The following is a 26,960-nucleotide window of genomic DNA, read 5'->3' on the forward strand; positions in this document are numbered from 1 at the left end:
AATAGCCATAACCCACTGTATTTGTGATCGTTGGCTGTTACCCCCCCCCCCCCCAGCACGCACACATACACACCACACAGAATCTGAGGATTTATGTCTCAATAAATATGCAAAGTTTTCACTGTATTGCTGTACACACCATTCCTACTATTTCACCAAGATAGGGCAGGGCACAATAGTGTACTTCTGCTGGAGGAACTGCACAATCCAGTGGAAGAGAGGGAGGCTGCAATCCCGCCTTCCCATAACATCTTCATGGTCACCTCCTCAAACCTCATTCCAATGAGTGTCACAGAGAGCACCCAGGGGGAAAGAGAGGAAAAATAACTTCTGAAGGTCAGTTAGCCTACTGACTTTCAATGATATATTATCTAGTAACATGTACAACAAGAAAAAGACAATAGTTGTTTTGATGTTTTGCTTTTGTGACTTTTCATCCAAAGTTACTTTGTCCTGAGCTAAAAGGAGCACCTGTCAGAGACAAACAAGTAAATCCAAAACAATCTGCTGAAATTATCTTTTGTGCCACTAAAACTGACCTTCCACCATCAAGTACAAAATAGACAACCAGTTTACAGTTGTACATAGACCATACTGACCACCATTAAACTATCATCCAGTTCCTGACCCCTGAAAGGAGTCATGCATTATTCTTATAGTTCATTCCCATATAACTACTGTAGCTAATGAGTTGGGTAAAGTAATTTTGATCCAACGTGCATCACATATGTATATGAGGTTTGTTCTGCCCCATTATTCTACTGTTTGACAAATTTATCCTTTAAAATTCACAAGGGAATTGTCATTCAAACACACACTAAAATGTACATATTGTCTCAAAATACAGTGACCCTTCCTATACATGGGGGACCTGTTCCAGACATACACACTCCTGCATATGGCATACAATGTGTAAGACTGAGCCCTGTTTGTTTTAATGGGGGGGGGCACCTCCATGTGTGCGTGCCATTCATTCTTCCAGGGCTTGCCATCCGCATGACATTGAGTCCGCCTATGGTAAGCCCTCATATGGCACAGGTATGCTGTACCCATTTCTAAATCTAGTTCATCTTAAAATATTCATTTCTAGACATGGGAACATGCTGGGGGGGGGGGGGAGAAAGTTGGTGTGTAGTTAATTTATGTAAGCTTGGGAACTGCAGACCAAGTTGGTCCATATTTGAATCACAAAGATAAAATTCATTAAGAATATCTTATTTCAACAGCTAGACATAAAAGATACCTACTTAATTATCTACTTAGTTATCATGGTTTTGATAATTAAATCTACTTAATTATCACGGCTCCCACAAACCAAGGAAGTGTGGAAGCAACAGTTCTAATGCTGGAAAGAATTCTCAGTATTATCACAGTATAGTCTCCAGAGCTGCTTTGCTCAGTTTATGCAGAATTTGCTCAAAGCCACTTTATTCAAAGCTTAAGTTAGTTTCAGAACAGTTTAAATTTGTTGTATATTTGATAATACAGTTTTACACAATTTATTCCATTACAAAGATGTTTTACAATGCAAAAGTCTGTAAAAATCAGCCCAAAATGTTCTTAAAATATCCAATAAACATAAAACAGGAGGCAACAGCTACCGGTAAATTTCTCACCACACAGATTTAAAACACAGGTTTTCTATTAAAATGTAAACTTTGCTTGGATACTATTCTGCATTACTAAATGCTAATGCTATTTGTCCAAGAATATCTGTATACTCATTTTTATTGTCCAAGTAACATTTGTACTGCCAAATTTTGTCCTCTTAATGGGCTTTTCCTGGAAGATGAGCAGTTCAGAGGCACAAACTCTTAGTCTGTGGTATACTGTGCTGGAATGTACCTCTCTCCATCTGTAAAATGTTGCATACACTTATGGCTTCTGTCTAACAAAGGAAATTGTAGGCTTGACCCATATCCAGATCCTCCTGTACAATTTGCTCCAATGCAATCACATGCTGTGGTGTAACACTCCACACTTCATTAGAGCTTGACTTTGCAAAAGTTCTGTTTAATTCACTTTGGTTGAAAACACACTGCAGAAATAATACACTTTGAGACCACTTTAACTGCCCTGGCTCAATGCTAGGGAATTCTGGAAACTGTAGTTTTGTAAGACATTTAGCCTTCTCTGTCAGACAAAGCACTCTGATGCTGCAACAAACTGCAAGTCCCAGGATTCCCTAGCAGTGACTCAGGACAGTTAAAGTGGTCTAAAACTGGATTATTCCTGCAGTGTGTTTTGGAGTCTCATTCATTTGAATGCATTCATGGCTTACCTTAAAATCATGGAATCATACTTAGTTTGCAAAATGCCCAGTTTCTCCCTGTGATGAATCTGACACTGCCCACTTGGTACTGCCAGCGTGGCAGTATTGTTTGAGTAATTGACTAGGACTCTGAGAGTATAAGGTTCAAATCCCTCTTTAGTCATGGAAATCCAATAGATGTCCATGGGCAAGTCACATTCTCTCAGCTTTAGAGGGAGGCAATGGCAAAGCTCTCAACTAATCTTGCAGGGAAATACCTGTGACAAGATTTCCATAAGTCAGAGTCAACTTGAAGGAACACAACAACAAAAATTCGAAGTGCACTACAAATATCACAAGAAAAAGCACTCACATACCTGATGGCAATATCAAGTTGCACTTCTAAATGCCATAAGGACTTAAATGATATATCAGAAATACAGCCTAAGGCATACACTTGACAGACTGAGTACAGACAGAACAAGATATTCAAACAGCCTTATATTCAAACATAGGGAAAATAATGAACCACTTTCCTGCAATTACAGAAATAGGAGGATGGCTTTCATCAAAATCTCAGTTAGAAGGTGGTGCTTCTGCATTGATGTAAAGGATGCCAGAATCATGAAAACCAATGAGGTTTTGAATAGGGATGTAATTCTTCACTAAGTTTCTTTGCAAAGGTAAAAAGGTATTTCAGAAATTTTCTTCTGACTGCAAGAAAGCTTTAAAAACCATAGAGTTTTTGAAGATTATTGCAATTGGGGACTTATTCTGCGTGAAATGTGCAAATGGCTATTTTGTAGAGAAAATAGCATTTTCTGCACAAATACCATTTTCTGCATGGAAAATAACATTTCAGCATAGAAATATCAATTTGTGAATGCTGTTTTCTATGCAAATAAACCGTGTGCAGATTTTATGCAAATTCCCAACTTAAGCATTTCCTGACAAGAAAACTGCAGGAGTTAATATTTCTGCATTGAAATATAAATTTTGATGCAGAAAATTCTGTTTTCTATGCAGAAAATGCCATTGCCTGTGCCAAACAACCATGTGCAAATTTCACACAGAATAAGTCTCAAACTGCAAAGATTCTTGTCAGTCCAAAACTCTTTGCACCAGTTTCTCAATATTCAACAAACATTTCTGATCATTGTTGAAAACATATGTTGAATAGTCTTTTCATCTCTAGCTCCGAGATTTGCAGTCCTTGAACCTCTCTTTCTCACTTAAATCCATCCTTCATATGGACTTTACAAAAAGCTGTAACTGTACTGCCATTTTATTGTATCAACAGGTAGCGAGAGAGGAACAGAATAGTCTCTCACTCTTCTTTTCTATCTAGTGCATGTGCATGTGTGTATACATGCATACTTCCAACAAGCGCAGCAGCACTTACTTGCCATCTTTGAGCCAATGAATAGTGGGAAAAGGAGAGCCACTGACTCGGCATTCTAAAGTGGTTTCTTGGTTCAGAATGACTGAGGCTTCACTTGGTGTATCAGCTTCTTCTATAGTGGGTGGGACTAGGTGAAAAAGAAAGCATGGGGCATCAATCAACAAATAGAAACAACATGCCTAAATAAAATTCATACAACTCTGACAACAGAAAAAATGAGGAATGAGAGCTAATCTGTTTTGCTTTCATGTAATTTGTAAATGTACGTCTGAATATGTTTCCATCGTAGCAGGAATTTGTTGCTGGAAACACTGCTGTATGTGTCCATTTTACTTATAGAAAATATACTTGAATGGTGCAGGTTAGAATCATTTGCAATGGAACATTGTTTAGCAGTTGTTTCTCCTGTGAAACTATACATAGTGGTTAAGGAACTGAACTAGTAATAGTAATAGTAATAGTAATAAAATTTATTCGGTTATTGAACTAGAAAAAATCATGTTCAAAGTTTCATCCAGGCATGAACTCATTAAAAGTGGCCTTAAGCAAGACACTCTGACTTTATTGTCCATATCTGCAGTTTAAGGATAATAATACTGAGCTATTTTTACAGGACTTCAGGAAGCATTGTTAATATAAGAGACCTGAAATTATCTCAAAAATTAAACGACTATCAGTCAGTGTTATTAATCTCATGCATTTCTGGATTTACAGCTATAAAAAGAAAATCCAGATAGTTCTGGTATTCAAAGTAATCAGTTTTGTTCTCCTGGGCCAAAGGTTTTAGACAGAGTGTACCATTCATAAGAACAACTCCCCGTGTTCCTTTGCCCTTCCAGATGGGACTGAATCCTATCCAAAAATGATGCAACTATATTAATAAATGTCCCTCACAGTAGACTTATAAAATGTTTGAAAAGTCTGTACCATCATCAATGAGACCAACCTTGCACATCTACAGTGAAGAATTTCTCTGAGCTCCCAGCTATATTGGTAGCTTTACATGAATACTGGCCAGCGTCATCAGTGGAAGCTTTAAGAAGCTTGAGAAGCTTTCCATTGTTCAGAATTTGTAGAGTGCTGCTCTCCACAACCTGAAAAAGAACCAAGAATAACTAAGTCAGCATCCGCCAAATACAGCAGCTGAACTGCGCAACTCACACACTCTGTTTCCTTTGCTGAATTAAGCTAATCTTATTTACAAAGGATTCCTGCAAGTTAGAAACTCTGTAATGCAGAGCACACTCTGTATTAATACTATCAAAGGCTAATTTTGTTACTACCTGTGAAATGTTTGCTATGACCCTCTAAATTTGGTGAGACAAATTCTTCCTAAAACACTACTGAATGCAGTTCAGAACTGTATCAATCCTTCCAACACTTACAGATAATTCCCAGGATTTCAGTATTAGATATGAAATTCTGCACTCATGTGAGATTCCCATGAATAGATGAGATTGTAATTAGAACCCACATCTTCACAGGCTTGAGCTGTCAGCAACTCATCTGAGCCATATAGCCAATGCTGGCATATAGCAGAATATAACTGGCAAATTCAGAAACATGGTTCACAGCCCTCAGTAGAGATAACAGCAACTGGATGTCTTCCAGGAACTGAAGGAATGCAGGAATCTCCGGGGACTCTCAGCAACCGGTGCCAGGCTTCAGCTGATTAACGACCAGACAAGCCAAGTCTCCCGAAGTGCTATCTTTATTTACAGAGTGCTATCCAAATCACCAACGCTATAATACAGATCACACGAATACCAACTCCTACTACAACCCACAAGCAATTACTGGAAGCCCTTGAGTTTATATAGCCTTCAGACCATGCGGACCAAACTCAATCACTTCCTGTCCCACACTCTAAAGTGTCCTCCTGTGCAATCCAGACACATATTTCATCATCCAGGTTTAGTGCACGCAGGCACCAGAGTGTCTGAGCCTATGAGCATCAGCTGTGTATGATCAGCCTTGTCCTTCCCAGTGCTGGATGCTCATGGTCACACACACACACACACACACACACTTTTAAGCATTTCCCAGTGTGCTGACTTTAACCCTTTGACATGAGCCTTGTCTTCCAAATAACTATCAAGATGAACTCATCTAAGCTTTGGAGTCTTGTTTCAGAGCCTACAGCCATAAAAGCAAGGCTAGAAAGGACCTAGTTGTAGGCATAATAAGAGTATGGGTCCTGGAAAGAATAATAAAAGCATCTCAACATCGTTGTTAAACTTCGTGCAAGACATTGCATGGCATAAACAAAATCATAATCTCTAAACTAGATGGTAATCTACCAGTAACAGTGCTTAAATGTTGGAAATGCACAGTTTACCTCTAACTGAATCTAATTGTTAAGTACTTTCCCAAAAGGAGCAACTAACAAAAAAACATTCACAGTACCTTCTTTGAATTTTGCAGAATAATTGACCTCAGCTATACATACCTGAATATCATGTTTGTACCAAGTGATGATGGGGAAAGGATTGCCAGATACTTCACAGAAGAGACTTATGGGCTGATTAATGGTCACTGATGCATTTGTCACTTTCTCCTGATCTCTGATTTCAGGTGGAACTAAAATCAAACCAATTATATAAATATTTATGTAAACCCACACATTTAGATGCTCAGATTGGCTTTTTTAAAGTAATCCTTTTTATTATCAAATTTTCACACACAATAAGGGTGCTTGTTTTTTTCCATAAATATATATACATATATATGAAACTAATTAAGTAATGTTAGTTTACCATGAACCTTCAGACTGTAAGTTCTTTCTGTGCTTCCAGCTTCATTGACTGCAATGCAGACATATTCTCCATTGTTGTAGGGCGTGACTGAGGAAAGGACCAGCAGTGCGCCACCTTCCAAGATTGAAATGCCAGGTTCATTCCCAGTTAGCTCCCTGTTATTGTGCAACCATTTTATAACAGGCTTTGGGGTACCTACAGAGAATGACAAAGATTTCTAAGTATTGCCTCTGAATTTTAAATTCAAAAGCAAAGATTGATTTAAAAATGCATTCTTTGGGAGTCTTCCATGCAACATAGACCATACTCCCAAGCCACAAACCTCCAAAAACAATAGAAACAGGGCATTGCAGAGTGCACATGTAAACTTCAAAAATTATTAATTTTGTTGAATCTGCTTCTACTCCACTAGAAAGAGCAATGTCCATGAGGCAAATCAAGTAATTTAATCCTCAGAACGCAGGACTAAATTAATCATTATTACTGATTTGTGCTCCACCTAAAAGTGTAGCAAACTGTCACAAGTTCAACTGCTTGTGCAAGCTTTCTAGTTCTCTTTATAGTCTTCTGCTGCTCAGAACATGTGGTCTTGATACAAAAAAGAAGCAGCCACATTCCTAGGAAAATGCATCTTACAGGAAGCCTGCCAGCCTGAAGACCAGAATATTGCTTCAAATTCAGAGGTTCTCACAGAAAAGACTGGGCAGCAAGCACAAAAGCAAAGGCAAAATCTAGGTACACTTGGATCATCTGTATGGGTTAGTTTTCACAAGTTCAAATGAAGATTCCTATAAGTGTTTGGGAGACAGGATCCACAATGGAAGAAACTGGAAGGCTGAGCTTCTCATTCCTAAAGACAGCATTTCCCCAAAGGTCACCATCATCTTCCTACATCTAATTTGTTTCCCATGACAAACTGACAAACTGCTAGCTTATAAAAGGAAGTCATTTTCTTTCCAGAGACAAAACAACAAAAATACAGAGAAATAAGCTATCAGTTTCTTTTGGGGAGGGTTTCCCAGCCTTAGCAGATTTATGGCCTGAGTGTTGCCATAAATTGGAAACTTCTTGAAGGGACACAACAACAACAACCTCCACTACATTCACTGGGAATTTCCCTTGAAAAGCAATGTATAGAGATGCACTGTTTCTCTCCTACAATTCCAAGTTTTATGAAAAGCTTCTCATCCAATATGGATTCACCATAACACAGACTAAGAAGATGTCAGTGTGGTGCACTCAGAAGATGAAACAGACAGTAGTAAATAATTTACACACCTTTGACTGGGCAGGGGAATGCAATTCTCTGGTTTGCCACTCTTTCCTGAAAGGGACTGTTGTATGGAGGATCAAGTGCACCAACAGAAGGAGGTTCTAAAATGAAAGAAAAAACAGAAAATACACATTCTCTCAATAGAAAACACAACAGACAGAATTCAATCGACATCAATCACAGTTCCCTGGCATGTGCTTATAAATATAGGTTTACATGTTATTATGTTCAGCACTGCCAACCCTGGTGTACAGTCATCAGTTACCTGACACTTGAAATACACCTTCCCAGTAAAGAAGCAACACTGCCATCTACTGGGCTATATCAACTTCCGGATACCCTCAAACATGGCCCAGTGCGATACAAACAAGATGATTAAACCCTTACTACTTACTTATTTATAATGACAAATTAAAGCATGCAACAACCTAATTATTTATGTACTGGCTCCATATGCTCTTTATCACCACATTAACACTGAAAATGGAGCGTTCAAATTGAAGGGCTTGAACAAGATACAAGGGTGTCTGGCATCCTACAAAAATGATGAATTCATTGCAGTTTATTATAAATCCCTACCCCACGCTTATTAACTTTGTTGATATATTATCAATTTGTTTTAACATGGCCATTAGTGGGGTCTCTCTGCCCTCCACACACAAATACAGCTTTCTCTGGATTGCAAGCAAACATTGAATGTTGATATATCAGATGCCTGGTGTGTGTGTGTGTGCGTGTGATGTTTTGTCATCCCCAAATGTATAGTGGGGTTTCCATCTTTATTCTTATCGTAACCTATTACAAGTTAAATTGAAAAAAAAGTCATAATTATTCAAACACCTCTTCATTGCAAATGAAACTAATGTCCCCTTATTTAAAAAGCAAAGAGTTACCCAATGGCTATATCTTTGTCCACAAATGACCATTGTTAAAACTGAACTTGCTATTCCATACACAAAGGATTTTGAATTTGAATTGACATTCTCACATAACTATGGCATATATATCTCTGTACCTGGCTTCCACTCCACCAAAAGCATCCAAGGAACTAGGCTAAAGTCTATGAAAGCTCATTTTGCCAACTTCTTTAAGTTAGTCTCAAAGGTGCTTCAAGATCCCTCTACATACACACACAAAGAGTGATCAATCTTTCTACTAATCTTTTGTATTGCCAAGATGTAATTACCTTGAACATGGATCATTATTTCAGCTTCATCATGGCCGGCAATGTTACTTGCTCTGCATCTGTAGATTCCAGAGTCTGAAAGCTGGACTTTGATGATGCTCAGTACTCCATCTGGAGCAAGAGCATGCTGTCTGTTGTCTATTAAAACAGGATTCTGATCTTTAAACCAAGTGATCACTGGAGGTGGGATCCCTTGAGCATTGCAAGGTAGATCAACTCTGTGGCCACCTTTGGCTTTAATCACTCGAGGCCCACGTTGTATCTTTGGAGGAACTAAGCAAAGCAAATTAATTAATGCTTAAACACTGTGTAGCAGTTAATTCAGTAAAATGTGATCAACCAAGACCTTGTCAAATTTCAAAGACTGCTACTTTCCCAATGTATAAAAAAATCAAAACAAATAGAAGGCCATCTTAACAATTCTATCTGTGCACCATTTGTATGACTAAATCATGTAAAGCTATAGATCTCAGCTTGGGCAGTAGGACTGACAGAGATCTACCAATCTTATTACCTCTCCACCATGTTAATCTATGTGAAAGCTGCCATTTTATAACAGTAACAATTTAATTTTATTACGTTAGCTAATCACAAAGCCATAATGACAAAATAATTACTATCATACCATACAATAAAACATGATAAAAATTTCCATAGTATTAGAGCACATCATATTCATATACAATAAATTAAGCAATATATTAAAACAGTGAAAATACAACAGTGCCAGAACATAAACGTATATAGAATTTGGTTCATCAAAAACATATCAGGCTATAATTTTAATATCAGACTCAATCACCCGATTGGTAAACCTTGCCAGTCAAAATGGGACAACTGCATCATTATCTGATAATTACAGAATTAATTTGTCCAGATCTGTTCTTCCTGGAATTTTTCCTACAATGGGCTGCTGCTACACTGGGGTCTCATCACCCCTCTCATATTTCATATCAATTTAATATCAAAAGGGATGCTGGGGTGGGTAGCCGAAGAGGCACCTAGCCAGGGGGAAACAAGAGCACCCAACCCAATAAGAAGGTCATGCAGACCAGCAGCTTGAAGCAGCCTGAGGTTGCTCCAGCCCCAGTTGCCACCCAATCGACATGGGGCTGCAGCAATCGCATGGCCCAGTCCTGATCCGGACCACCACCTTTGTCCTGAATGGGATGCTGGCAAAGAGTGGACTTTCTATGGCGGGATACAGACCGCCGCTTTGCGGCGGTCTCCCGCCGGCGCCATTTGCTCCATGCGGGAGCTGCAGCAGCCAAACCGCGCGGCTCCCGCGCGGAGCAAAAAAGAAGCTCCATTTCGGAGCTTCTTTTTGCGGCGCCTTTATGACGTCGCGAGGCGCCGCGACACGTCTGGACGCTATGCGTCCAGTACGTAAACATGGCGGCCCCCATGTGGAAGGGGCGCTGCCATGTTGTACGTATTCTATACGTACTAGGGTTAGGGGGGTGCGGAAGCACCGCCCCTTCCTAACCCTAGTACGTATAGAATACGTACTGTATGGTGGTTTGTATCCCGCCTATGCTCCTTTTCTGGCTGGCTTTACCTGAACAGTCATGCTTTCCGCATGGCTTCCAACCACTCTGGGAGCCTGCATCTTCTGCACACCCCACCCCCAGAGTGGCTGGACACTGCTCTTTCTTGCCTGTCTGTTTCAGGCTGAGGTCATCCAAGACTGACCTTTCTGCATGGCTTCCAGCCACTCTGGCGGCATCACCTATTGAGGATGATGATGGATTTCTTACCTGGGGTAGCTGTGCATACACTGTAGTTCCCCAGTAGAAGGAGTTTTCCTTTGTTTGGGATGTTCATGCCAAATGTCTGATCATTTTCTCAATCTCCCAACCATTTTTCTCCCCCCGGGAAACAATTTATCAATGAGGTAGTCTATTCATTCCAAGAATACTACCCCAGGACATGATTTTGAGTATAAATGTCATTACCTACACACTAGCAATTTGGTCTAGTTTGGAACCAGACAGACACTCTGTTGATTTCAGCTGGGCACCTTAATAGCTGGCCACCCCATGTTCTGTCAGTAGCTACTGAGCCAACTCCATGGCTCCAATCTGGCTGTCCTGTAATCAGAGCTATGCTTCAGGAAAGGTGCAGTATCACCTCTTAGCAACCCTCAAAGTCACTATTCCTTCCACCTTCGCTTCATTAGTGTGTGTGTATGAGCGTGAAATGTTTGCATATGTGTTCATTCTTTCACTAAGAAAATTAAAAACCATATTTGGAACTGCCTCTGGACATCTGTGTGGCATGGAACAGTTATACAAAGGGAAGATCCCAGGCTGAATGCTACCACAGCCAAGGTACTGTATAATTTTAAATGTGCTATATTAACTGCCCTATTAAATCTTATTTGTAGGTACTCTTCTAGGACCCCAGCTTTTTGGGTAACACGGAAAAGTTGTCTTTTTTTCCACTCAACCAAAATTATGGGTCACCAGTGTATCACATGTGCTAGGTCCTCGACAGATTTGTAGTCCCAAAGACAAATCATTTCATTATAAGGAGTTCATTTGGCAACTTCACAGTAATAGCGTAAAATGACCATTTTAAAAGATGTGTTCCTTTTAACCAATGTGCTGTATTTAGAGACAGGAAGGAGCTTATTGCTCAGCATTAAACTGGCTCTGGGAGGCAAGATGGGGGCAGGGACTATTGCACACTAAATTGCTGCTGAACTGCCGGTTGCCATCAGCCCGGGTCCTAGCCTGGTCCCAGCCACACTCCGAATTCTAAAAAGTCCCAGCAGAAGCGCGTATGGGACCCAGGTTGATGGCAGCCAGCAATTCAGTGGTGATTTAGTGTGCAATAATCCCTGCCTCCATCCCACATCCTGGCTGAGCAATAAGGTCTGAAAATAAAGCTTCTGTAAAGAGTAGCAATCGTTATAAGTGCTTGATTGGCCTATGTATTATATAAAGAACATAGGATAGTTTGCCATACGCCATATTATATTATTTCTCCATCTAGCAGGTGCCTGTTCTAACTACCAACTGTTCTGAAGAGCCTCAGTCAGTGGTCTACCCAGCCACCAGATCCTTTTTCAGCTAGGAATACAAGGGGTTCTGTCTGGAATCTGCTTTCCCACAGAAATGCATGCTAAAAGTAGAAATCCTTTTTAAAAAGCTGTGAGAGACAACTGTCCTATATTGAACATGTTACTTTAATTATAATTAACTTTGTTTGAAGGAAATAAGCACACAAGTTGTTATAACAAGCTGATATTTTATCTTACCTTCAACCTGATATTTTTCTGTATCTTAGACCTTGCTACTTCTTGCCTCCTGCCTATTGAGGCTTCATTTGCACTGCAGAATTAATGCTAAATGCTATGGAATTCTGGGAGTCAGAGTTTTGTGAGATATTTGTCCTTCTCTGTCAGAGTGCTCTGGTACCCCAACAAATTACAAATCCCGGGATTCCATAGCATTTAGCCATGGCAGTTAAAGCACTGTCATGCTGCATTATTTAGACAGTGCAGATGAAGCCTTGGTATCATTGCTTCTACCAAAGCACTACTACAATCTGAAACTGAATCTCAGTTGACCTGTTTTCAAATACTAGCCATCCTAAACTACCTAAACAAGTCAGGATAGAAATGTCAATACTTATCTATGTATTGATAATGAAATTTAATTTCTCTGCAGCTGCAATCCTGAATACACCAGCTAAATACATACAGATTTGTACTTTGGTATCTTTACAAAACAGGACATAACTGGAACCTGAATGTTTCCAGCTGTGAAGACCGCTAGAGTGAATTGCTGATTAAATACTATAAGTCTAGACTAGGATTCTTTGCACTTTATTTCACATTCCAACCTTCTCAAGCATGTTCTGGCTTACTTGCTATCTACAGAATGAGGCAGTCTGTTTGGTATATATTGTCTTTGACAGGCTCACTTCCTCCATTTTAAATCCCCAGCTGCCAATGTAAGTTCAGTCAAGATAACCACACAGAGGTGTAACAGGTACTGTGGTATCACAGCAGAAAACCAAACGGACAACTATTCTTGTAACTGCTATAGGCACTGTGTGAACTGAAGATACACTACAGTGAGTACCGTAGATGTGTTCCTAGACATTAGTTCTTTAACAGAAAATTTGCGTATCAGAGTATAATACAATAAATATGATGGTTATGTGCCATAATTAATCAAATCAATCAATCAACATACAACAAAATACAAAATCCAGAAATAGCTATACTTTTTCTGGGCCAACTACAAAGCATAAAATACATTATACAAGTTTTTTGTGGGTTTTTCGTTTGTCACCCACAAATGAGTGAGGGATAGGGACTTCAAGTCCGCAAAAATGGAGGCCGACTGTAGTTTTAATGGTGCACATTTTTAAAGCTCGTTCACCGAAGGTCTCACAAGTCTCATAAATGTATAGACTTCAAAGGAAAGATGTGCTTGTTTCCACTCCCACTCTTGGGAGACTCAGAATGGCTTGTTCTCACAGGGAAATGAGAATTTAATGAATTTCTTTTCCATCCCTAGCTTTAGTGCTGTTGAATGGATTTTGGCAGGTGAAATATGAATGCTGGTTGATTTAAATGGCAAGGTTTTTTAGGCAAAGAAACAAGTGTATAATTCTGTATATTTTAACACAAGCTACTTCAGGGGCTCTTTTTAAGGCCAAAATACAAGATAGACATATCTTTATAAGTAAAGCACTGTACTTTATACTACCCCAACTACCCCCCCCCCCAGAACTCTACAATAACATTTAGGGGGGAAATATTATTTGTCCAGACCCTTAATAGCTGCTGAATTGATTGTTTGGCTCTCCAGGCATTTCAATTTGGTGCCAATGACTTTTGAAACCAGAGTATTATAGTACTGGGTTTGAAAGATTTCTGCATATACGTACTGCACTGTACCCTACCCATTCAAAAAGGACTGTTTCAACTGCTTACCATGTACATTTAGTTTCACAGACTGGGTTGCATTCCCAGCTATGTTTGTGGCCACACAGATATACATGCCGCTGTCTGAAACTCGTGTCTCAGTGATCTTCAATGAACCTGAGGGGAGGAAGGTGTGCCTGGAAAAGCAGGACAGAGATATGACCATATAAATATTTACCACAAGGAGGATAAGCATTACTTAGACATTAGTAATGAATACAACTCATTAAAAAGCATCTGTTCAGTATTACTTTTGCTCAGACAGGGCAGGGTTTGACTCAACTGTGCTTGCAGTCTGTCTGACTGCTCCGTCCCACCTACTTCAAGAATGAAGTCAGATTCAAACTGAACAAGTAATCTGTTTTAATATGTCATCATGTGGATCAAGTTTATAAAGAAGTTGGAGGAGTGTCCTGTGATGCCCTGATGTTTGTGGAAATGCCCTGTAGCAAAATATACATATCCATACAGATCAGGATGTGAGGAACTCCTTTTGGTGATGAAAAATCACAGATGCCAAGCAGAAAATGAATTATATGAACCAATAGTAAATTAAATAGAAGTTCAAGATTCAAGTCAGAAGTGGTAGAAAACACTCTGGTTACTAGTCAATGGTTGATATGTATTCAATATGATGCTTGAAAAGGGGGTTATTTTTTTTAACCATCTCAGAATTAGTCTCCCCATTGTAAACAAGCCAAAACAAAGGCAGAGAACTTGGCCAGAAGCACTACTGGCTTAGGTCCTGAAAAGACAAGAGTAGAAAGCCTGGCTTAGACAAAGTTAGATCTCTCTGCATGACAGACTCAGTTCCCAATGGCATATTCTGACATTGTGTCTGAGCTGTATAATCTGAGTCAGGTGAAGAGCAACTTGGTCAAAGGAGCAGAAGAGGGAAGCCAAGCTAAACAGCAGACAGATGCAGCTGAGACAGGAATGAAAGCTGGAAATGTGGGAAAGCAGGGAGACATTAGTGGGGCATGAAGCAAGACCAAGAGCCAAGCTACATAATGAAACAGCCTCACATGATTTTGTGTCATGCAACATAAGGCTGCATGCACAGACTGAAAATTCTTCTTGTCTATTGGAAATCCCAGTACTATAATACTCTGGTTTCTCTTCAGATAGTATAAATCTTCTGCCTTTTATAATGCCAAAGAAAAGGTTCCAGTCTAGCTGGTCTCAAACCAGGTTTGCTTTGTTTTGAATAGGGAGGACCAGTAGTGTAAATAGCCATTTCTAAGCTTGAAGGAGGGATCTGCCCTAATGTGCAATTACTGGAAAAATTTGGGAGAAATTATTTCTCAGGTTTTTTACCTCCTGAATTAGTAGTTCCCATGAGCCAAGTATGTTTTACAGTATTAGGCTACAGGCCCAGAAACACTGAGATGTTGCAACAGTGACACTTGCTCTGGCCTGGTACCCTTGCTAAGCCTCTGAGCAAGCAGATATCGAGTGTTTTATCTACCCTTTAAAAAAAACAGCAATTATTTCAAATGGGAAATAAAACATTACATAATTTAATATTATTTATTAACTGTCAATATAATACTTGGCCTTGGATACCCATTTTCTGCTTCTGCTGCAAGGAAAACCTATAACCTTACCTTAGTTATACTACTAGGAAGATGATTCCAAGGAACAGAACGATAGTCTGAAATGGTACATCTGTCCCCTTCTGTGCCTGCTCTGAATATATGTTTTGGCCTTGGTTTGGAATCAACCCCAAAAAACAAAGGCTTGAGTCTTTAAAATGGGGAAAACAGAACTTGAAAATGATATATCACATGTAACAGCACTGCCCATAACTCATTACTTTTGGCAGTAACACTATGATGTTCCTTTCCCAAAATATTATGATGACATGAAAGTTCCTTTTCCAATTAAATGTTTGATTTAAAAAAAAATTCTTGTTTCTTGGAAGGACCTTTGAAGAGATTACTTTTGGCAGCTTCATAGAGTTACATAAAACAGTACTTTTTAAATGTGAGTTTGGGTCTTCATAGCATGTTACACAAAACAATTGTTTTTAAAAACAACTTTCCAGGTTCTATGGGAAACCATAATGTTTCAACTAAGAATGCATCCGCACATCAGAAATAATCCACTTTGACACCAGTTTAACTGTCATGGCTCAATGCTATGGAATTTTGGCGATATAGTTTGTTTTGGCACCAGAGAACATTTATCCTTCTTCGATAGAGATGGATAAATGTCTCAGAAAACTACAATTCCTAGAATTCCATAGCAGAGTTCAAATTCTGGGGGGGAAGCATGATAGTAGTATTAGTAGTAGTAATGACACGGCAGTGAAAATGGTGTCATACTGTATTTTCCATGCTGAATACAATACAACAATTGTTGCAAAACACACTCAGCATAGACTAGTCCACCGAATAATGTTGTTTCCATCCTCCTTGGTTACATATATTAGTAATGTGTACATGTTAGAATACCTCTTCTATTCTAATATGTGGTTACAAAAAAGAACAAATTTCACACTTCCAAAAGTGTTTTATTCTTCAAGCCAGGATTAATTGCCCATAATATTTTTAAATATAAAAATAGCCACAACGCAGTTAAGTCTGAGTTAAATGATTTTCTCAATTATTATTTTCGTAACTGAGCAATATGTTAAGAAATTTGTTGAGTCTCAAAGTCATGAATAGCCACACTAAGACCAAATGTTCTTGAAATGTTTTAATTTGGCCTTAACCTTTGGCTGTCATGTGCACCTCCAGCTGCATATACTGTATACCCAATTCATAAACTGTTTATGATTAGCATGGTCCTGCTACTGTACAACAAACTGACACCATTCTTTACAGACAGTTATGTACATGCCAAGATCCTTGCAACTGACTTGTAAATCAAGGCTACCTCCACAATGCAGAAATAATCACAAATAGCATACTGGGATTTTAAGGGGGATGGGGTTGTTAATCCTGGTATAAATTCTCTAATAGAAATTTAAGACTACAGAAACTGAATCAGAAATCTGGTCCAAAGAGAGCTAGGGGTACATCTAAAGTTAAAGACTTCATACACACAAAATGGTAAATATCAGCCAATTATCATTTGTATTTAGCCCGAGAAAACATTTTAAACTACCACTCATTAAATAATATCTTTTTGCATAATTTTACATATTTATGAGTTTAACTGGGATGTAAAAGGAAGTAAGCAAGTGTGCAAATAAACAACCAAGCAGACTCATAAAAGCAGATCTCAGAAAGAGGAGGAGGAGGGTGAGAAACAGAGCGCCGGTGCACTCCCTGAGCAAGTCACACTCTCTCAGCCAGAAGGAGGAGGCAGAGGAGGGAGCTATTAGGAGGAGGAGGAGGAGGAGGAGGAGGAGGAGGAGGAGGAGGAGAGGGAAATGGAGATGCTCCATTTCAAGGCACACTCTCTGGCCAAGTCACACTCTCTCAGCCACAGGGAGGAGGAAGAGGAAGAGGCAGAGGAGGGTCCAGGACCACTCTGCCCAGACTCCCCACCAGGGAGGCTGCCAAGGGCAGGTAGAAGCTGGGAGCCTAGAGAGGGAGCTGAGGGGATTCCCTCCCTGGATCATATAGCATTCACATAACCTGTCAAAACAATTTTAAAAAAAGTACGAGAGGGAAGGCATGTTCTGCCCACTGCCCACCCTCTGACCTTTAGCCCTCCCCCTAAATGACCCGATCATGACCAGGGCCAAGTTCACATTGGCCTGGCCCTGAGTTTCCCAAAAAGAAACGGGGAAACCCCTGGTTTGAGAAAACCTGTGCTGAGGGGGATTTGCCCCAGATCGGGTGTGCAAAACCCCAATCTGGGTGTGTAAAACCCAGCACCAGTGGGAAGAACCCACTTTTAAACCAGGTTCAAAATCAGGGTATATGGTAGTATAAATGGCCCCCAGGGTGCTATATAAAGCCTGGGAGAATTTTGCAGTGAAAGGATCTCTGGATTGCAGCCCTGGGCAGTTTTGCATGGAACAAGAGTTTTCATTTTCAAGTTGGCAATGATTTACGTGGAAGAAATGCTCTCATTTGCAGATTTGCAAGGTTCTCCATGACACATGCAGATTTCATTTGCAGATCTGCAAGGTGTTGTTGTTTTTTTAAAAGAGATAGAAACTCTGGCAGGATTTTACGCAAACAGTATGTCACTTTTGCTTTTTAGCAATGTTTTTTCCATACCAGAAAGCTATTGGGTGGGGATAACTGGTACAATTTACATTAGGTATAGTCAACTTTGCTTTTGCCTGATCCATATTTTTTGCCCCACTCATTGCTGGAATGCAGTGTCTAAGACTCCCCCCCTTCCGAATTGGAATATGGTTCCTGGGCTGGAAAGGGTTGTTCATCTCTGGAATATATTAGTCACTTAAAAGAGGCATTTGTACAACTTTACAAGAGAGGTTTCTGATTAAGTGATTTTATGGGAACAAACAAAATATTAAAAACTGATTAAAAATATACAAATAGAAGGGCTGTTACCTTGGAGAGAAGGGAGAGATAAGCTGTATTTCTTTAGCCCAGGTTATTATAGGGGGTGGCAAACTTTTCACCTCGCAGGGCAGCGTGACATCTTCTCCAGCTATCACAGACATTTCTAAAGGGTTTTCCAGTGAACCTCCTTGTTGATTCCCCAGTCTGGACACTCTTGGTTTCACTAAAACAAGACATACTTAACATCATCAAAACATATCAATTTATCAATGCATATACCAAAATATTTCATTTCAGCTTTTTAGGTTCTAGCCTATGTTTCTTCCACAAAGTGTGTAGGTAACTTGAAAACTTCATGGCTGTCAGAAGAGCATAGGCTATGGCAGGTCCTACCAGAATTGTAAGGCTCCAAGTACAGCCTCAGTGGTAGACTGTAAGCCACCCACCCCAGAGTCAGCACAGCTAAGTATAGAGAAGCTCATCACCAGAAAGCTGTTCACCAGCTGATGAATTAACCAAAGCAACAATAACAATAGTGTGAAATAGTTGCAATTTGCTTCAGTGGAGGGACAATCCACAATGATGAAAACACAGATATTAATGGAACTTGAAGTATCCAGTGATGGTTTCAATAAGGTAGCTGATATAACCAATCTTTCTCTTTCCTCCATCACCCTGCAACACACATATCCTTTTAAACAAGTAACCCCCCACCCCCCCAAAAAAAACTGTCAGATCATCAGGAAGGGTGCTTAAAGGGAGCTATGTCATGTTAGATTGTTGTACAGGGAAGGAATCGACTAAATCTCATAGAAGCCTTACTAGTGCAGCATCTCGGACCTACTGAACTCTACAGTCAAAATTGCCAAAAATTTCTTGTGGACAAATACGTAAAGTGAGAGGACAGAAGCCAGGACTTAGTGACTATTCCATGCCCACCCACACTCCAGAGAAAGCAGTTACAAAGCTGAATTTCAGCCCAGAAGGAAATTTAATGCACATCTCTTTCAAATATAAACTTCCAAGAGCCTTGATACTATAGCTTTCATTATTTTAAAAGTAACTTTTCAACTCTGAACAGTCTACTCCCTTTCAGTTCATACCAGAAAAAGAGATTCAAATGACTGGTAATGAATAAATTGATAGATTTAAGTGGAATCATACAGTCATCTCACATTATGGTCTTCTAGAGGATCCTATTTTACAAGAAGAGGATTAATATGTAAAAGTGTTTCTGTGTGGCAAACTCTGTGGAGAAGATTATCAGTCACTGCAGTTTAGGTGAAAAGGGGTGCAATTCCCATTAGGATCTGAATCTCATTAGACCCGGAAGAATCAACACAAATTTCTCTTTAGATGCCCACATTGCAACATTGTCTCTAAACCCAAGAAAAGATACCAACTCTTATCATATGGCAACTCTGGGATCACATCCCCCCCCCCCCCCCCCGTACAACTGTTTGTTACAGTAAAGTGTAGAAGCATTTAAAGGACTTTATGACATGGGGAAAATCAGAGGTTTAAACAGTGTGCAATCGCGATTGGTATTTTCAAACACATCGTGATTAAAGAGCCATTATCCCAGGAATGAACAGGCAATAAACAGCAACAAATCATTCATGGGATTTCCCTGTGAATGGTTTGTTGCTGTTTATTGCCTGTTTATTCCTGGGATATTGACACTTTAATCATGACGTCATGTGAAAATGTTAATTGCAACTGCGTGATTTTTCCCTTGTGACAATGTCCCTAAAGATATTCACAATCCAGGATTGCACTTTCTCTTACCATAGACAGTCAGTTGCACTCTCCGTGTTGCATAGCCGGCTGGATTTGTTGCAGTGCAGATGTATTCCCCAGACTCTTCCCCTCCTGGAGAAACTATATGCAAACTCCCATCAGACCCTGAAGAAAACTTCAGATTGCTGGGAGGAATCACCTCTCCTTTCTGCGAAGGACAGGAAAATACTAATAGGACAAGGTTTTCCAGATAAAACAAGAACTGCATTGGAAAAATAGTCTGTGTAACTCTTGTTTAATTTTATTATTATTATTATTTAAAGTAGGTTTGCTATCATTCTCCAATTGCTTTCTATATTTCAGTATTTATTACTGTTGTTAATCACATTAGGCACACTTCATGTAAAGCCAGGATTTTAATTATTTATAAGTAGTATGTTTATGTTCCAAGATATACTCACAGAGAGCATAACCAAGATCAATTCCTTGTTAGTCCCCACAATCTTGAGTTAATACTGAGATTGCATCACACAGCTGTGTCTGGAGAGATGTAAAATAAATTAGGTTTTGTGGGTTTTTCGGGCTACATGGCCATGTTCTAGAAGAGTTTATTCCTGATCATCCCACATAATAAACTCTTCTACAATGTGACCACATAGTCTGAAAAACTCACAAAAAAAAACTATGGATGTCGGCCATGAAAGCCTTCAGTTTCACATAAAATAAATTGCTAGTGCTCTAGATGCCTAAAGAACTATCACATCTGAAATGAACTTGCCCAGCCATGAAGATCTCAATTAGAGACCAAGCTCAGCATTCCCCAATCTTCAGAAGTGGGGCTGCTGACAACAACAAAGAATAGGGTTTTCTTGGGTGTACTGCTTTGGATGTGAAACACTCTAAACCCTATTGAGGCATGACTTTTTTTCTAGATGTATAAATGGAGTTGGGCATGCATAATCCTGTCTCACCCCTACTACTCCCAAACAGCTTGTGTAGAAAGGAGAATCAATTGCTTTCACATCAATACAGTCACAACATTCCAAACAACAGGGAATCCAAGCTTAACTAGGCTCTTTGTCTCATAGCTCCTACCCACAATTCAATCTAGCAGAATGATATCGGGAATGGAATCGGAGGGGCTCCATCCATGCAGCTAGGGGAAAAAATCCTAAATAGAGCTTCTTTTCCTCTCCATTTACTCAGCAACTTTGCTGATCATCTTTAAACATTTTTAGATACTCTAACATTCATTAGGTTTTAATAGAGTGTATGACCTATTAGATATTTTCCTACTGATATATTAAGGCTTTGATATTATACTGCTAACTATGCTTATACTGTTGCTTTTCCTGCTTTTATTGGTCTTATTCTTGTTTTAGTTACACCAGTTTTATTTCTCGAATGGAATTTACAGCCATCTTGAAAATGAAGACCATGGGGCAGGATAAAAATATTTTAAATAAATAGCTCTGTGTAACCTATTCAACGCCTTTCAAAAAGCATTAGGATGGCAAGGGGTACCAGGTAATTGGTGGGTGTGTTGTCAGGAGCCAATTTGAACTAGCAAGGCTGAGAGGAAAGGTAAACTGTGTCCATTTTGTATCCTGCTTTGATTTTGGCTTATTCCCACGCTAGGAAATTTAAAAGAAATTATTAAAAGATACCCTCTCACTCCCTCAGTAGTAGTTTTGAGATTTTGGTAATGTGGGTATTTATTTACATTTAAGAGCAGCATTAACTCCTGTTGTTGCTCAGCTACATATATCAGTTGATATTTCATTACAAGCAAGGAAAGTCACCTTGGACCAGACTATGGATGGCTTGGGAACTCCACTGGCTTTACAGGGTAGTGTAACCGGGATTCCTTCTATAGTATTGAATATCTGCTGTCCATGCTGAATTATAGGTAGAACTGAAAACACAAACACAGAGACACTTTGCAGATTATTTCACATTGCTTTATACTACATAGACAACATTGCTTACAAATGCTTTCAACTTATTAACAAGAGACCTTTCTTTGTCTCATGAACAAGTAAATACAAAACTTTCTGCTGTATTACAGTTTCAGTTCCAGACCAAAATTTCTGAATACTTTTGAGTATCATTTATAGCAGCATAGAATCATAGAGTTGGAAGAGACCCCAAGGGTCATCCAGTCCAACCCCCTGCCATGCAGGAAATCCAAATCAAAGCATCCCCAGCAGATGGCCATCTAGTCTCTGCTTAAAGACCTCCAAAGAAGGAGACTCCACCACTCTCCGAGAGAGTGTGCTCCACTGTCAAACAGCTCTTACTGTCAGGAAGTCCCTCCTAATGTTGAAGTGGAATATCTTTTCCTCTAAGGTGCACCTCTGCATCTCTTCATTTCTCTTCATAATGTGATAAGGCATTGTCTTTTTGTGGGTTTACAGCTTCCCCTAAGTAACCATGCATGAAGAGGAGAAGAGGATTGGGAAACTCACAATAGTGATGATGGTGACATTATATCACACATCTTGGATTCCTAAACATTTCCAGTCAGAGCAGGGGAGGAGAGACAAAGTCGGAAAGGAGAGGTAGCGTAGGGTCACCTCTTTTTAAGGCAGCTCCAGCCATAACCTGTAGCTCCAATCTCAGAAACACACTCATGAGAAAATCTTACACACACACACACCTAAGACATCTTCCAAAGCATAAACTATGTTTTTAAAAATAAATTAAAAGTTTCAATGTGAACAAAACCTTTACACACAATTAACATCAGACTTTATGTAGAGCATTTAAAATATATGGCTTATAGACCTTACAAGCAAACATAAAGCATGAAATTAATGTGAATATTCAATTTCTTCTTCTATTATGCACACCATAATATGGCATTATTATCCCTGTGAGCTAGCTTTGCTGAATAGAAAGGTTTAATGCAAAAACAAATTTTTATTTCCATATCCACGTAAGTGTTCTTTGGCTAATCTTCTTTTTATCACATGCCACATGTAATGTCACATCACTGTAAAGATAATGGGTTTTTTCAAGGGAGAAAGTGGCAAATATGAGGGGCCAAATGCCACGGCATCCATGTCCATCTTTTTGCAGGCATTGCAGACTGGAAATTGGCCACTTATCTTGTGTGTTTGGGGGACAAAAACAAAAGAAAACAGGAACTGTCCTTTATTTTTGAAGGATTTGTGTATCAGTGACTTAAAACAGACCACCAAAAAAGGGAGGCTCAGGGCCACCTCAGCACAACTCACCAAACAAGAGAAAAATTGGAGATGTTAGTAAGATGCCTGCATTTTGTTGTTTCTGTCCTCCGTTAAGATGATATGAAGAGGGTAAATTTCTCAGGCTGACTCCTCCTCTTTCTGGCCATGTGGGAATGCAAATGGACTTTAAATATCCTGGACTCTAATAAATTCCCAATTCCCACATGGCCAGAAGGAGGAAGAGCCAGACTGCAAAATTTACCCTCCTCAAACAATCACAACTAAGGAAAGAAACAACAAAATGCAGGCATCTTACTAACATCTCCAATTTTTCTCCTGTTTGGTTTGTCAGATCTTGGCTGATGAAGAAGCCAGTGGAGCTTCGAAAGCTTGCAACAAGTATATTGTGCATTTCGGTTGGCCAATAAAGATATCACTGTTTGGTGGATTTTTGTTTCAATTTACTAAACAGCCAACACAGCTACCCCTGGATTATATCTCATCAGTTCATCATGATGCAATGTAAAACCCAAATGCTACTAAAACACATCTTCATTCACAAGCAACCAGATGAATACTAACTTCGACACTGCTTCGTTTGTAAAGCAGGAAAAGGATGTTTCAGCAGTTCTGCAGGGAAGGTTCACCTCTACATTTCTTGATTCATTTTACATAGGAAATAATTTTCTGGTCATGAAGAGTAGAGCAACATCACACAAAGTTGAGGGTGAAAAAACCACAGATGACGTATTGCAAAACAACCCCCCTTTTGGTTCCTGTGAATAGGATGTCACTAAAAATGAGATAGCCAGTTGTTACTTGTAAGCTCCCTGCTCTCCTTGGTTGCCTGCTTCTTTTATTATGTTCAAACCTCTACAACATTTTGAGAATTCTCACCTGTCTGTTTTTTTAAATAAAGCAAACGAATCTGCAAAAAGCATCATCACTTAAGAAATGTAGTTTACATGCTCCACTGCTCAGACCATGCTATAATCAGAAAGCCTTTCAAGGTTGAGTGTGTGTGACTTGTCCAAGGTCACTTGAATGGGGATTTGAACCCTGGTCTCCCACAGTCCTAGTCCAACAGTCAAACCACTATAACCATGCTGACTTTCCCTCACATAGCACGTGGTTTCTTTTTCATGTGACCTTTGGGCAAGATATCAAGAAATTTCCTGGATGCTGTTTCTTGCAACAAATAGACACCCTATAAACTTAGTCCCAATAATTGTATTGTATAAAATGATATGAGGTACAATCTACTAGGACACGACTGTGAAACTTTTTTTGTCTGGAGAAGGCCATTTTCTCAGAGATAATCTAGTGAGTTCTGCATGCTAGAAGTATGCAAGGTGAGGCCACGGTGAGAAGGGCTTCCCCATTTTCTTCTCCTCTTCTGCCCTGCTTGTTACACTGCACTTAAACAGAGATATTGCTCTTACCAGACTCCCCAAGTGATTGTGGGGTTTTGAAATTTGAGCGAGGATGTCACGTTGTTCACCTCTGAACTATGCCCATTCTGTTTAATTAGAATGTGCAAGCCCCATTTCTAACCGCATGATGAATCACTCTCGTGTGTGTGTGTGTGTGTGTGTGTGTGTGTGTGTGTGTATAACATGAATGTGTACTTAAAATTTTATCTAGGGCATTTTTATGTTGAAAATCTAGGAAAACATTGAAGTGTTTATCTCACCAAGCACACTGACAGCAGTTGTTTTGTTGTATGTGCCAGCAACATTGCTTGCCATGCAGGTGTAGTCTCCAGCATCCTGCAGTCGAACCCTTTCAAGGTGAAGGCTCCCATCACTACGAACACTAATATATGGAGTTTGGACAACCTGTAGTTGGATGAGGTGGGATGAAAGTGAAGAAAGTAAAAAAGGCTTGTTTCCTTCCATGTTTACTTGGACATTACTGCTCAGGACTCTGTATACTCCGGGTTGTTTTTTTTAAGAAAATTAATTTTTTCACCCAAATTCTGTGACAAGAAAAAAAATATTTGGCATGATTTTGGTTCATCCAGTTATGGAAAGAGGAAACGGATTTTGTAAGGCATTGGGGATTCAGCACCACCATCCGAATTTTAATCAAACCTTTCTTCAGATTTGGCCCTGAAGCACTAAGTGATTCTGAAGTTCCCTTAATATTGGAAATGTTGAGACTGACCAAGTACCTCAATCAATGATAGATAGATAGATAGATAGATAGATAGATAGACAAATTTCTGTTATCAATAAATAAATATGATATGCAAAGTTTACATCAAGAATGGAATAGGGAACTGGCCAGTTCTGGTTAATAAGTGGTTCACTGTCTTAACAATTAAACAAGTAAAGATGTAGGTCTTTGATTATGTTTTATATGGCAGAAATTGCTGTTTCAGGTATATTGCTGTTTCAAGTAAACCTTTATTGAAATCAGAAAATTGTTGAAGATGTAATAACACTAATACCTCCTTAACACATATGTTTTGGAGCTGTTCCATAGTTGCCTCATTTTGAGTGGAAGTAATTAAGTGAATAAATTTGGTATTGGAAAGCTATTTAATATTTAGAGATGTGCATGTTCTTTTGAAGAATTTACCTGTATCTTGGAAACTAACTAGGGGCCACTGGAAGTGGAATTTTCACCTTCTTTTGGCTCCTAAAAGATTGATATTTTTATATTGGAAGGATAGCTTCCTGCCACTTGTGATTCAATGGATAGAAGATTGAACAATGCTTGCCACATTTGAAAGAATTATGTATAGATAAAACCTATAAATGGAATTATATTTGGACACTTGATTAGCTTTGATAGAAAGTTATTGTTAACATGGCTGTTTTTATCTTCTGTTTTTATTTTTTTGACTTTGTTATACTGGAATATCATATGATAACTGAGAACCTTCCTTGTGTGCATTTACTATTTAATAATTTAATAAAATGTATTTTGTTTTGTAAAAAATGATTGTTTCTAAGGCTCCAAGCTTATCTGGCCATGACAGTTCCATGTTCTCCAGTGGTATAATCACTTGAGGTATGAAATTCTATGAAGATATAGCTCCACTCTTTCCTTTCTAAAGAGAACTGTTGAGTGTGGTCTCATAAAAGGCAAAATCTTCAATTCTGTATCTTTTATACTCTGGAACTGGGAGAGAAAACACTAGCAACTGCCGAGAATCACATGTCTCATCTCTCACTGAGAAAAGTGGAGGGGAGGTGGAAGGAAATATGCTACTAATGCGACACATATGCAAGAGTGGCTAGACGGATCCATATAAAAACAACAGTAGACTAGCTGCTGCAGATAAAGGAGAACCTAAAGGCCTAGTTCAAAATTCTCATACATTCATTGGTGACTGCAGCATTAAGAAGGAACCTAGATGTATAGTGTCCAATCATAACTTCTTTCCCACAAAAGCAACTTCAGTATGAAGTTCAATAAAATCACTATCAACCACAGTTAGTCAAGTTCCACTGCAAGCTGTCAAGCATTAGGTCACCTAACCACTTAAATGCATATGCAAACAGCCCTTCTCCATAGGATCCATGTCATTGTTTTAGGAGAAAACTACCAATGCAAACATACATTCAAACATTCTTATTCAACACTGTTTGCTATTTAACTTTTTATATCGTATAGTAATTTATATTATATCTCACCCCACCCAAGAGCTCAGGGTTGCATTCTGTCCAGAATCCTGTGAAGGTGAGTTGGATTAGGAGAAAGTGATTTGCCTAAGATTACCAAGCACAGTTCTTCGCTAAATGAAAAGGTCAATATAGCACTCCATAAATCAACTAACCA

General features: G+C 39.2%; 1 protein-coding gene across 1 annotated transcript in view; it reads right to left on the reverse strand.

Annotated features, from left to right (window-relative positions):
- HMCN1 (hemicentin 1) overlaps positions 1-26,960 on the reverse strand; it is a 284,684-nt gene that overhangs the window by 136,987 nt on the left and 120,737 nt on the right. The window contains exons 19-29 of the mRNA XM_089515825.1: positions 24,865-25,009; positions 21,783-21,895; positions 20,029-20,188; positions 18,289-18,463; positions 13,820-13,947; positions 8,869-9,141; positions 7,688-7,783; positions 6,410-6,604; positions 6,103-6,233; positions 4,600-4,747; positions 3,654-3,780 (exon numbers count right to left, since the gene is read on the reverse strand). Of these exons, the coding sequence (XP_089371951.1) occupies positions 3,654-3,780; positions 4,600-4,747; positions 6,103-6,233; positions 6,410-6,604; positions 7,688-7,783; positions 8,869-9,141; positions 13,820-13,947; positions 18,289-18,463; positions 20,029-20,188; positions 21,783-21,895; positions 24,865-25,009 (1,691 nt within the window). The remainder of the gene's footprint in view (positions 1-3,653; positions 3,781-4,599; positions 4,748-6,102; positions 6,234-6,409; positions 6,605-7,687; positions 7,784-8,868; positions 9,142-13,819; positions 13,948-18,288; positions 18,464-20,028; positions 20,189-21,782; positions 21,896-24,864; positions 25,010-26,960) is intronic.

The sequence above is a fragment of the Sceloporus occidentalis genome, unplaced genomic scaffold, assembly GCF_023333645.1.
Source record: "Sceloporus occidentalis isolate IW3139 unplaced genomic scaffold, rSceOcc1.0.p SCAF_3, whole genome shotgun sequence".
NCBI classification, from domain to species: domain Eukaryota; kingdom Metazoa; phylum Chordata; class Lepidosauria; order Squamata; family Phrynosomatidae; genus Sceloporus; species Sceloporus occidentalis.